General features: G+C 49.4%; 1 protein-coding gene across 1 annotated transcript in view; it reads right to left on the minus strand.

The window, feature by feature from the left end:
* Window positions 1-4,847: 4,847 nt before the first annotated feature.
* Window positions 4,848-12,623, minus strand: part of PPM1L (protein phosphatase, Mg2+/Mn2+ dependent 1L) — a 58,651-nt gene continuing 50,875 nt past the window's right edge. The window contains exons 2-4 of the mRNA XM_030954091.1: window positions 12,201-12,375; window positions 7,270-7,431; window positions 4,848-6,364 (exon numbers count right to left, since the gene is read on the minus strand). Coding sequence (XP_030809951.1) covers window positions 6,015-6,364; window positions 7,270-7,431; window positions 12,201-12,375 — 687 coding nt within the window. The 3' untranslated portion in view covers window positions 4,848-6,014. The remainder of the gene's footprint in view (window positions 6,365-7,269; window positions 7,432-12,200; window positions 12,376-12,623) is intronic.

The following is a 12,623-nucleotide window of genomic DNA, read 5'->3' on the forward strand; positions in this document are numbered from 1 at the left end:
CTTGGGGACAACACTCTCCAGACAAGGATTTCAGTGTTCTGATGGTGAAAAGGTCAAAGCTTTTAAAAAATAAAGGCTGGTTTTTTTTTGAGGGGGGAAATACAGTATTGCATAACTGAGGGAACGTTGCTCTCGTATTCCTAGATCCAGGTGAAATTGCAGCTGTGCTGTGGGTTTAGGAGCTGGGATTTGATTGTTCTCTGAGCAGCTACTGGGAGAACTGCCTTGTTCTGTGATTGTTTGCACATCTCAAACCGCAAACCCCCCCGTTCTTCTCTAAGCCTGGCACGTGAAATGCTTGGAAATAAATTATTTACCACAAGAACACTGATACTACAGCACAGCTTGTATTGCTTTTTCCAAAATAAAAACGTAATCATGACTCTGCTGCCTTCAGAAAATGGATAAAGCAGAGAGTGCTCGTGCTGAGGGAGGAATGAGAGTCCTGGGGAGGGGAGGATGGCCAGAAATTCTCCTGTCACCTGCAGGAATTCGGGGTTTTTGTGCCCCAAATGCTGACACTGCTCACAGGTTCCAAGGCTTAGGTTGATACACAGTGATCTCTTTGTGCCACCTGAAATTAATTGTCATTTACAGTGCCAGCAGCATTGGAAAAACATCCATCCTGCTCCCAGCTTTCCTAAAAAAACCTCATTTCCAAGTCTGGCTTGTATTTGATTCTGACTTTATTATTGCTTTAAAGGCTGTAAAATTCCTAACTGAGCTCCTGTTTCTGCTCAAAGCCATTTCAGGGAAGATTTTAGTGTGAGCAGCCTGGCAGAAAGTGAAAAACTCTAAAAGCATGAAATAATCTGGGCATTGACATAGAGAGTGGCCAAATTTTATTGCATCTGCCTGGAATATTGTACTAAAAACAAAGTGTAAAACACAGGTTAAAGGTTTCCCTAATCCCAAGTAAGTTGTTTTTTTTTCCTCATGCAGCTGTATTAAATTAGAATTCCAAAAATTTGTGATTTTGATAGGAAAACTGTGGGGTTTCCTGACCTGAAAAGCCTAATAATAATAATAATAATAATAATAATAATAATAATGATAATTCATTGGGCAAAGATGTTTGGAAGCTGCTGCTGGGTGGGGAGCAGGAGTGGGTTCTGAGGTGAAATTCCCAGCCTGGATGTTATTTCAGAGGAGTTACAATGCTGCAGTGCTTTGTGTGCACCCTGGCCCAAAGAAATTCCCCGTAAATCAGACAGGGGATGTGGGGGCAGCACTGCCTGTGCTCAGTGCAACAGGAGGTTTGGGATATTTCCCCAAATTCTGCCTCCCATTTATGGATGTTTGGTGTCACACAGGCTGCCTCTGCCCGTGGATGCAACTCAGGCTGCAAAAAATGCAGCACTGGCCATGAAATATGCTTGGGGAAAAGGGCTTTAGTAATTCCCAGAATCCCAGACTGGTTTGGGTTGGAAGGGACCTTAAAACCCTCACTGCACCTCCCTCGGGGCTGGGCAGAGCAGGCACAGGAGCTGCCCAAATCCATGGAATCCATCATTTTCCCCTCCAGAATTGCCCTCCAGCCCCTGTTTGTGGTTCTGGCAGGGCTCCAGCTGCACCCAGCAGGTTTTGCTTCCCAGAGCACCCAGATTATCCTCCAGAGCTGACCCCTGGAATTTTGAGTTACCTCAGGAAAATCCAGATTTATCCTCTGGCTCCCCTAAGCCTTGTCCAGGCAGCATTGGAAAAACAAAAGCAACAAAGCTTCAGCTCATGATGAATTGTCTGTGCAGATCTTTTTCTCTGGAGTTTCAGAAAGGCCATTTATGAACATATTGGGCACAAGGGGCTGCAGCTCTGGGCTCTGCAGAGCCAAATTCCAGCAGAACATTCTCACTTGGGATTTTGTTCAGAGGCCTGAAATCCTGCTTTGGGCCATGAAATGCTGCTGAGGTGTTTTTTCTGTAATAGAATCACTGACTAAATGCATCTCTGTGTAAAACAAATATCAGCTACATGAGCAATAAATCCATATTATTTAAAGCAGGGCTGTCCTGTATCCTGAGACACAAAATTCACTTTTATTTTGTTTTTTTTTTTTTTGAGGCTGTGGCATTGGTGTTTCTGCAGCCAAGCTGATGCAGTGCTTTAATTCTGACTCCTGGATTCTTAAATCCTCACAATATTTTAAATGTCACCTCTGGAAATGGTTTAACCCTGCAACAGCAGCAGCAGTGGGAGCTGAAACCCTTCATCCCAGGGGCTGCTGTGGGCTTTGTGGGAATGTCCCAGGCCAGCAGAAGGAGCCACCAAGCTGGGGACAGGCTGGGACATTGCAGCCCTGCCAGGAATCCCAGCAAGGAGCTGAGGGATGGATGAACTCCACAGCAATCCCTGTGCTGCAGGCTGGGGGAATCAGCAGAGCAGCCCAGGGGAGGGAGCTGGGACACCCCTGGGAACAGCCCAGTTTGGGAACAGCCCAGTTCCAGAGCACTGGGAGCTGGAATGTCCCTGGGACCAGCCCAGTTCCTGAGCTCTGGGACATCCCTGGGACCAGCTCAAATTCCCAAATTCCCAGCACTGGGAGCTGGGACATCCCTGGGACGAGATGAATTTGGGAACAGCCCAATTTGGGAATAGCCCAGTTCTCCAGAGCTGGGAGCTGGGAAACCCCTGGGAACAGCTGAATTTGGGAACAGCCCAATTCCAGAGTGCTGGAATGTCCCTGGGAACAGCCCAATTTGGGAACAGCCCAATTCCCCAGAGCTGGGAGCTGGGACACCCCTGGGAACAGCCCAGTTCCAGAGCACTGGGAGCTGGGACATCCCTGGGACCAGATGAATTGGGGAACAGCCCATTTTTGGGAACAGCCCAATTTGGGACCAGTTTAGTTCCTAAGCACTGGGAGCTGGGACATCCCTGGGAACAGCCCAATTCCCAAGCCCTGGGAGCTGGGATGTCCCTAGGAATGTCCCTAGGAACAGCCCAATTGGGGACCAGCCCAATTTGGGACCAGCCCAGTTCCCAAGCACTGGCTCAGCCTCGCGGTTCAAGGTCCCTTTGTCACTTTGGGCCATCTGAAGATGCTCCTCTGTAGCCACTCCCTGTGCCCTGGGGCTCCAGCCGTGCCCTGGGGCTCCAGCCGTGCCCAGGGATTGGGCAGGAGGAGCTCCCAGCCGTGCCCAGGCAGCTCCCCGTGTTTGGGAGAAGAGCAGCAGGAAGGCTGGAGCCCTGCTGCCACAGCCAGAGGGAATTCCTGGCCACAGCACCTTCCCAGATGGAGGATGGATGGAGCGTTAAGGCAGTGGGAGAGCCCTGCACTGGTCAGGTTGCATCAGCAATTATGTACAAGGAGTTCATCCTGCCGGCCTCCAGCTGTGTCACGACAGAGTTTGGCACAAACCAGCAGCACTGGAAAGCTGGCAAATGCCTCCCTTTGCAGGGAAAGCTTGCAAACCTTCCAGCTGGGAGCACAGGTAGGCGCTGCGCGTGGATGTGGGAGACCACACGAAGCCTCTCGCCTCCATCAGTCCTTCCTCTCAAACCTGGAGCAGCTGAAGCTCCTTTTTCAAAGCAATCAAAGCAAAAAACCCCCGGGCTGAGCAGAGATCGTTGGCATGGATGGCTCTGGCCAGGACAGCCCTGCTGGGGAGGGGGAGGAAGCTGAAGGTGCTGAGCCAGCTCCTGCTGCAGCTGCAGCCCCTGGAGCTTGGCACAGGGCTGGCTGGGAGCTGCCCGAGGGACAGGGAATGATCCTGGAACGATCCAGCAAACCTGCAAACCCCCCCTGCCCTGCTGGGCTTGCCTGAATGCCGTGGGGTGGCTCACTGCCCTGCCAGGGCTCCCTCCTGGCTCCTGTTCCTGTGCTCAGAGCTCATGGATCCCTCAGGAACGCTCCAGGAGCTGCCACCCCAGCTGGATCTGCGCTGTCCTCCTGGGCATGGCCATCAGTGCAGCTCCTGCAGGGCCTGGCATGGGGCAGGGCTCACAAACATCCCTCTCCTTCAGAGCTGCTGGCTGGAATTCCTCTTTTTCCTCAGGAGCTGTGCCCTCCAAAGGGAAGGCACAAGGGGAACACTGAGGGGGACAGGGAAGGCACAAAGGGAGAAGTGAAGGGGACAGGGAAGGCACAAGGGGACAGAAGGGGATGGGGAAGGCACAAGGGGAGCAGGGAAGGGGACAGGGAAGGCACAAGGGGAACACTGAGGGGGACAGGGAAGGCAAACTCCACACCCCGAGCTCTGCCTGGAGCTGCTCCCCCAGTGCTCTGTGCCATTCCAGGCCAGACCCAGCATTCCCATGGAATCACCCTCACCCCGGGGCTGCACTGGCAGCACTCTGCCCTCACTCTCTGTGCACGCTGCAACAACTGAAGCAGTCATCAGCAATTCCTGCTCACTGCCCAGCTGAGCAGCCAGGGCCACTCAGCTGCACCAAGGATGGGAAAGGGCAGGGAAAGGAGCAGGGCAGGCTCCTGCCTGTCTGCTGGACACTGCTCAGGGGCTCTCCTGCTCTCCCAGGGCTCCAGACACATTCTGGAATTACCACCAGAGCCAATTAAGGGCTGAGATTAGCCCCAAACAAATTAAAGGAGGGAAGTTTGCTGGGGGAGAGGTGACGCAGGGACAAAACAAGACAAAGATGGGGATTCCTTCTCGAGCAGAAGTTTGTGCTCTTTGATTTTTTGCCTTGAGAGACCCCGACCCCCTCGGCACCTCCCCAGACCCCTGCAGGTGAGCAGGGGGGCCACAGCTGGGAAATGAGGAATACTGGACTCTCCCAAGGAACAGGCAAGGCCAGGGAATCCATCACATCCCTGACCCAGCTCCACACCAAGCACAGGCAGCCTCCATCACCATGAAGACTTGAGCAGATTGTCCAGGGCCATGTTCTGGGGAGATCCCAAGGACTTCTGTAAGGCAGGATAAGGATAAAGGAGCCATCCAAAATCCTGCCTGCCCTGTCCCTCTGCCATGACACAGCTGGTACCACGGGTGCAGCAAACCCAAACTGTCCTCACTCCAACTTAGAGCAGTCACAGATCCCAAAATACAATTAAATACTGAAAGTTAGATCTAAACACACTTTTAAAAGCTAGATTTAACACAACCTTTCATCTCTACAGTGCATCGATGCTGCCTGGCATTTGCATGTCATCCCAAAGGCCCGTCCAGAGGGGTCTGCCCTGGGATTAACACCACAAATCCATCTGCAGTGGTACAAGGGAGCCTCTCCCAGGCTTGACTTCCAGCTAGGTGGCTCTGAGGAACGCCCTGCCTGGGTGAGCTTCCCAACAGTCACCAGTGAAATCCATTTTCTCTCACATCTCTTTCCAAGTCCATGCCACAGCAGTAAGGTCAGGGTGATCTCGGTGAAGGACACACATTCTGCTCCCACAGCTGAGCTCTGCTCCCATCCAGGAGCTTCAGAGCTCCCAGGGCTTTGCTGAAGTTCACCATGAGTTGGTTTGGATACAATATGGCCTAGAAGAACTGTCCTAGAGTAATGCACAGCCTGAATAAACGTGGTGATTCAGGAGCTCTACCTACTCACATGCTCGGCAGGGGTTTATTGTGGGGGCAGGTTGAACAAAGCGGGCTGAGATTGGCTCCTCTTCCTCCTTCACTTCACAAACCCTTCTCCACTCACCCCTGCCACTGCAGGGTGCAGAGATGAGGGACATGAGAGCAGCTCCTGAGCAGTGACACCAGGAGGGAGAAGCAGCAGCACTGCCCTGTCCCTGCCGTGCCCTGAGCCAGCCTGGGGCTGGCACACGAGGGGAGGAATCAAACCAAAACCTACACAGGATTCCTAAAGAAAAGTGAGAAATGGGAGGTTCCAGTCGCTTCCTAGTGAGCAGCGAGGGCACGGGGCAGGGACAGGGGGCAAACTGGATTCTTGTGGTCGCTCAGCACGGATTTATTTGTTGTATTGCTCCTTTTGTCAAGCCACGAGCAGAGCCCAGAGAGATCGGCGGCCGCGGGAGAGCCCGCACGGCGTTCCTGGAGCTTCCCAGCACACACAAACTGTTCTGAGTCCTGAGCGGGCCCGGGGGCTCCTCACTGCTGCTCCTCTGCTTTGCTGCTATTCCTGAACTTCACCACCATGACTGTGATGTTGTCGGGGCAGCCCCTGTAGAAGGACTGCAGCACGATGCTCTTGGCGCCGGAGTGCGGCTCGTCCAGGCGCTCCTTGATGAACCGCACGGCCTCCTCGTTGCTGAAGGCGTCCCACAGCCCGTCCGAGGCCAGGATCATGAACTCTGGCTGCAGTTTGTCCAGGTCAAAGCTCAGGATGTCGGGGTCGGGGATCACCACGTTCAGGTTCTTCAGGGGGTAATCGCCCAGCGAGCGCGACATGGCCAGGATGCCCTGCACGCGCCACGAGCCGTTGAAGCTGATGAACCCACCTGGGGGAAAACAATGCTTAAATCAGCTCTTTGGAACATCCAAACTGCTCTTTGGAATGTCCAAGGAGCTCTCTGAAATGTCCAAACTGCTCTTTGGAATGTCCAAGGAGCTCTTTGGAACATTCAAGCTGCTCTCTGGAACACCTAAGCTGCTCTTTCTTTGGAACATCCAAGCTGCTCTTTGGAACACCCAAGGAGCTCTCTGGAATACCCAAGGAGTTCTCTGGAACATCCAAGGAGCTCTTTGGAATATCCAGGCAGTTCTTTGGAACATCCAAGCTGCTCGTTGGACCATCCAAACTGCCCTTTGGAACATCTAAGGAGCTCTTTGGAATATCCAGCAAATTTGGAACACCCAAGCTGCTCTTTGGAACACCCAAGGAGCTCTATGGAACATCCAAGGATCTTTTTGGAACATCCAAGGAGCTCTTGGTTTTTGCCAGACCCCCCAAAGTTTCATCCTAAGGGGTTACAGAGCTCAGAATGTGGGAGGTGGTGCCTCAGGTTTTAGTTTTTATATTTTTCAGGTTCTGTGCTGCTTTAGTGTGGGTCTGAGCTTCACATGATGGGATGGTGAGCTCTGTGCACAGAGCAGGGAGACAAAACAATTCCTGCTCCAGCTGGGCACCAAGGACAAATGATCCAAATCTCAGCCCAGGAGCACAAACACCGTGGGCTGGAGAGAGAAAAACAAGCAGGGTGGGACTGCCTGGGCTAAAGCTGGAATGGGACAATGAACTGCAATTTGATCTGCTGCCACCTCTGCCCTGGGACATCCCACTGGAATTTTGGGTGGAGAACAGGAGATTTGATCTGCTGCTGCCTCAGTTGGGCGCTTCCCACCCTCTCCCGGGGGAAACGTCAATTTTAGTGACAAATAAAAGCCGAACCTTCCAGCAACTCACCAGCTCTCTTAATCCTCTTCCTCTCCTTCAGCTGGTAGGGCTTGTGGTCGTGGGACAGGGGGATGGCATTGCCATCCTTGTCACAGAGCACGCCCCGGGAGTCGCCCACGTTGGCCACGGTCAGCTCCTTGTCGGACAGGAGGGCGATCAGACACGTGGTGCCTGCACGGACACAGGGGGGGAGACACAGAACACAGGGGCTGCTCTTAGATGTGACAAAAATCACATTTCTGTCATGAAATGGACAGTCCTGATCAGCAGGAAAATGCTGCTCCTGTCACAGAATGCCAGGATGGTTGAGGTGGGAAGGACTTCCAAGATTGAGGAGTCCCAGGTGTGACCCCCTGAGCACTGAGCCCACTTTAAAATGGGAGGAATATTTCCCATTTCCCATTTCCCATCTCCTTTCCAGTTCTGAGCACTGAGCCCACCTTAAAATTGGAGGAATAATTCCCATTTCCCGTCTTCTTTCCAGTTCTGAGCACTGAGCCCACCTTAAAATTGGAGGAATAATTCCCATTTCCCATCTCCTTTCCAGTTCCCATCTTCCCCTTCCTGCCCCCCTCACCCAAAACTAGCAAATATCAGCTAAAAAAAAACCCCATTCTGGGGCTGGCTCTGGCTCTGGATGCAATCCCTAAATATCAATATCTGCAGGACTGTTTGACAGCAGGGAAAAATGAATTCCATCTCTTTTTTTGTTGTGCAGTAATGAAACTCAATTTTTTCAGGATTTCTGGGGAAGAAGGGCCATCCATTAAAGAAAAAAAAAACCATTTCCCACAGGACAAAACCACCAGCAGGCTGGAATTCCCTGGAACATTGGGATTAAATGCTAAAATGCCCTTAAATAACCAGAATTTGCCACAGATCAGGCACTGACCACCTCGGATATTGAGGGATGCTGTAAATCAAAGGAATGGGATTAAGAGCCAGCAAAGCTTTGTTGGGAGCAAATATTCTTGCACAAAATTGCCCCAGCCTTAGCTAGTCAAGAATGCCACTTTTTAAACTAAAGGATTTACAGATTAGGAGAGGATTTGTCCCCATCTGTCACTTTTGGCCTCCTTTCATTTTTTAAAGCTTCCTTACTCAAACCTCACAAAAAGTCTTGCCGGCACTTGATAGTCCCAGACAAACTCATTTTATGTGTAGCTCTGATGGATTGATTTCCTAAAGGGAAAGATTCACAAAAAAGAGGGAAGGATCCACATTGGGATGTGGAGTCCATCAAGGCTGCACTTTATTAACACTGGATGCTGCCAGAAAGGCCAAATTATCACCCAAAATTGTGCCAAGCCCAGAGCATTTCAGCTTTCTCCTGGCAATGGATGCAGCTGAACTCGACCCACGTTGGGAAACATCCCTGGGGAGAAAGGATTTACCTGGGGGTGCAAAGTGGTCCTTCCCAGAGGCATGGGAAAGGCTGGAAAAGGTGTGGAAGTGCTTCCCTGCCCACACAATCAGCGCGGGAGCCCCCCAGACACCTCCTCTGGCAGCTTCCCTGGCTGCTGGAATTGCAGCTGCTCATCGTTCCTGCAGAGCTGGAACCCGGGCAGGGCTGCAGGATGGCTCTGGGGGATCCCTCACATCACCCCCTGCCAGACAAAATTGCATTTCCTCCCCTCTCACCACCAGCACTCCTATTTTTGGCCAGTTTTGAAGGATTGTTTCCTTCGCTTTTTGTGCCCCACCTGCAGCTCGAGTTCCTCATTCAGTTGATTTTGCTGGGAAAAAAAAAAAAGCCAAAAAAAGGGAAAATGTCAGCACCAAGGGCTGGAGCACCCAGGATCACCAGCAGCTGCTGTAATTACGTTTAACTGCCCATTTTCTGTGCTTTGCTCACAATCAGCTCTCGTTCCAAGGGCAGGCAGAGCCATCTCTGCCTTTCTCATAAATAAGGGGCACAATTAGGAGGGTGAGGGGCTCCACTGCTGTGTTTTCATCTCTGATCAAGCTGGAATTTTGGGCTTTCATTTACAGCTGTGCTGCTGGGAATTTTCTAAACCAGTTATTACGGAGCTTCTCATTTCCACATGATTTTTGCTGGATGACATAAATCCCCAAATATGTGGTTCAAGCAGTTTTAATCTTTATTTTCGCCATACAAACACTGAGATTTCCGTAAAGGAAAAAGCTTTCTTTTCCTTCTGACAGGAATCAGTAATTCCCCTGCATTTTCTCCTCCCTAACAAACTGCTTTAAATGAAAATAAGTGGAGAGGAGCTGGAGTGACCAAACCAAGGGGAAAAAAAGTTATAGGATTTTGGGAAATTCTGTGTGAGAAAAGATCAACAGAAGTGACAGAAAGCAACAAATTTTGAAGCTTATTTTTTGTGCATTATTAAAAGCAGGCCATATGTGATGAAAGAAATATTCTGCACCCTCATTTGACCCGTGCTGGCCTTTGAGAACCCACAAGCCAAGCTCCTGGTGTGAGGTGTATTTTGCAAAAGGATTTAAAAGCTGAAATTTCTGACTGCTTGAAAAGAAAATAACAGGAAAAGTATCAGATCTGCAAACTGGGAGTTCACTGTTCAAAAAGCCCCCAAAAACTGCCTGGGTTTGGCTGCCCATGGCCTCGTGTCAGGGTTAAATCAGATTTTGTGCCTGCCCAGTCCACTCCCAGCTGGGAAAGGCCAAAAATCTGGAATTTGTGAAGGAGAAAGGAGCAAAATCCAGGGGGTGCCAATGGAGAGACACAGGAAATAATTAAAATAATTAACAGCAGAGCACAAAGAGCTGCCAGAAGTGTCCCCTCATCCCCAGCCAGCCTGGGACAGGAAAACCAAACATTTCACAAAAATGGGGATAAAAGCTGACAAAAATGAGGATAAAAGCTCAACCTGCACAAGGGGGCTGGGGAAAGACTGAAAATGAATAATTTTTTGGGGGCAGTAAAAGGAGAATTGTAAGGAATAATTTCAGGAGGAGCAAACATTTCACAAAAAAGAGGACAAAAGTTCAATGGGTTTGGGGAAGGATTGAAAATGAGCAATTCTTGGGCAGGAAAATGAGACTTTTAAGGAACCACTTGAAGAGGCACAAACATTTCACAAAAACGAGGACAAAAGTTCAAGGTCTTCAGGGAAGGACTGAAAATGAGCCATTTTTGGGCAGGAAAATGAGAATTCTAAGGAACCACTTGAAGAGCAACAAACACTTCACAAAAACGAGAACAAAAGTTGAATCTGCACAAGGTGTTTGGGGAAGGACTGAAAATGAGCCATTTTTGGGGCAGTAAAATGTGAATTCTAAGGAACCACTTGAGGAGGAAGAAAAACTTCACAAAAACATGGGAAAAAACCTCATTTTTGGGGCAGAAAAATGAGAATTGTGAGGAGCCACTTGAGAAGGGACAAACATTTCACAAAACAAGGGCAAAAGTTCAAGGTGTTCAGGGAAGGACTGAAAATGAGCATTTTTTGGGGCAGAAAAATGAGAATTCTAAGGAACCACTTGAGGAAGAACAAAAACGAGGACAAAAAGCTCAACCTGCACAGGGGGTTTGGGGAAACAAGGGATTTTTGGGACAGAAAAATGAGAATTGTGAGGAACCACTTCAGGAGGAACAAACATTTCCCCAAAAACAAGGGAAAGACTGAAAGTTTGAAAATGAACAATTTTTTGGGGGGCAGTAACATGAGAATTATAAGGAATCCTTTCAGGAGGATCAAACATTTCACAAAAAGGACGACAAAATTTGAAGGACCTTGGGGAAGGACTGAAAATGAGACACTTTTTGGGGCAGTAAAATGAGAATTGTGAGGAACCACTTGAGGAGGGACAAACATTTCAGAAAACAAGGACGAAAGTTCAAGGCGTTTGGGGAAATGAGCCATTTTTCGGGCTGAAAAGTGAGAATTTTAAGGAACTACCTAAAGAGGAACAAAAACGAGGACAAAAAGCTCAACCTGCACAAGGGGTTTGGGGAAAAAAGGGATTTTTGGGGCAGGAAAATGAGAATTGTGACGAGCCACTTAAGGAGGGACAAACATTTCAGAAAACAAGGATGAAAGTTGAAGGTGTTTGGGGAAAAGAGTGATTTTTGGGGCAGTAAAATGAGAATTGTGAGGAACCACTTGAGGAGGAACAAACATTTCACACAAGGACAAAAGTTCAAGGTGTTCAGGGAAGGACTGAAAACGAGCCATTTTTGGGGGCAGAAAAATGTGAATTCTAAGGAATCACTTCAGGAAAAACAAATATTTCATAAAAATGAGAATGAATGTTGAACCTGCACAAGGTCTTTGGGGAAATGAACCATTTTTGGGGCAGGAAAATGAGAATTCTGAGGAACCACTTAAGGAGGGACAAACATTTCAGAAAACAAGGATGAAAGTTCAAGGCGTTTGGGGAAATGAGCCATTTTTTGGGCTGAAAAGTGAGAATTTTAAGGAACTACCTAAGGAGGAACAAAAACAAGGACAAAAAGCTCAACCTGCACAAGGGGTTTGGGGAAACGAGTGATTTTTGGGGCAGGAAAATGAGAATTCTGAGGAGCCACTTGAGGAGGGACAAACATTTCAGAAAACAAGGACGAAAGTTGAAGGTGTTTGGGGAAAAGAGTGATTTTTGGGGCAGGAAAATGAGAATTGTGAGGAACCACCTGAGAAGGAACAAACATTTCACAAAAACGAGGACAAAAGCTCAACCTGCACAGGGAGTTTGGGGAAATGAACCATTTTTGGGGCAGAAAAATGAGCATTATGGGGAACCACTTGAGGGGGGACAAACATTTCAGAAAACAAGGACGAAAGTTGAAGGTGTTTGGGGAAAAGAGTGATTTTTGGGGCAGGAAAATGAGAATTCTGAGGAACCACTTGAGGAGGGATAAACATTTCAGAAAACAAGGACGAAAGTTGAAGGTGTTTGGGGAAAAGAGTGATTTTTGGGGCAGGAAAATGAGAATTCTGAGGAGCCAGCCATACCTGCCTCATCGTAGGACACGGTGAGCTTCTCCAGCATCTCCCTGTCGATGGAGAGGATCTGCTGCTCCAGGATGCTCTGGTAGGACAGCACGCTGTTCTCCTTGTCGCGCTCGTAGTCCTGCAGGTGCTGCTTCAGCACCTCGGGCAGCCGCGCCTTCACGTACTCCGCTGCCGACTGCACAGCAATTAACAGCGCCGTTAATTACCCGCCATGGGCACCCAGGGAGCCCCCGGGCTGCGCACCCACAGCTCAGGGCTTGGGACAGCGCCACCAGCGCACGCCACGGATTTCATCGGAATTTTATAGCGCCGCGCGGAAAAGTGGGATCAAATTTAATGTGTTTATTCTGAAGTTTTTATTCTAAAGTTTAAAGCACAAAATGACAGACTGGTATCAAATTTAATGTGTTTATTCTGAATTTT

The sequence above is a fragment of the Camarhynchus parvulus genome, chromosome 9, assembly GCF_901933205.1.
Source record: "Camarhynchus parvulus chromosome 9, STF_HiC, whole genome shotgun sequence".
Taxonomy (NCBI): domain Eukaryota; kingdom Metazoa; phylum Chordata; class Aves; order Passeriformes; family Thraupidae; genus Camarhynchus; species Camarhynchus parvulus.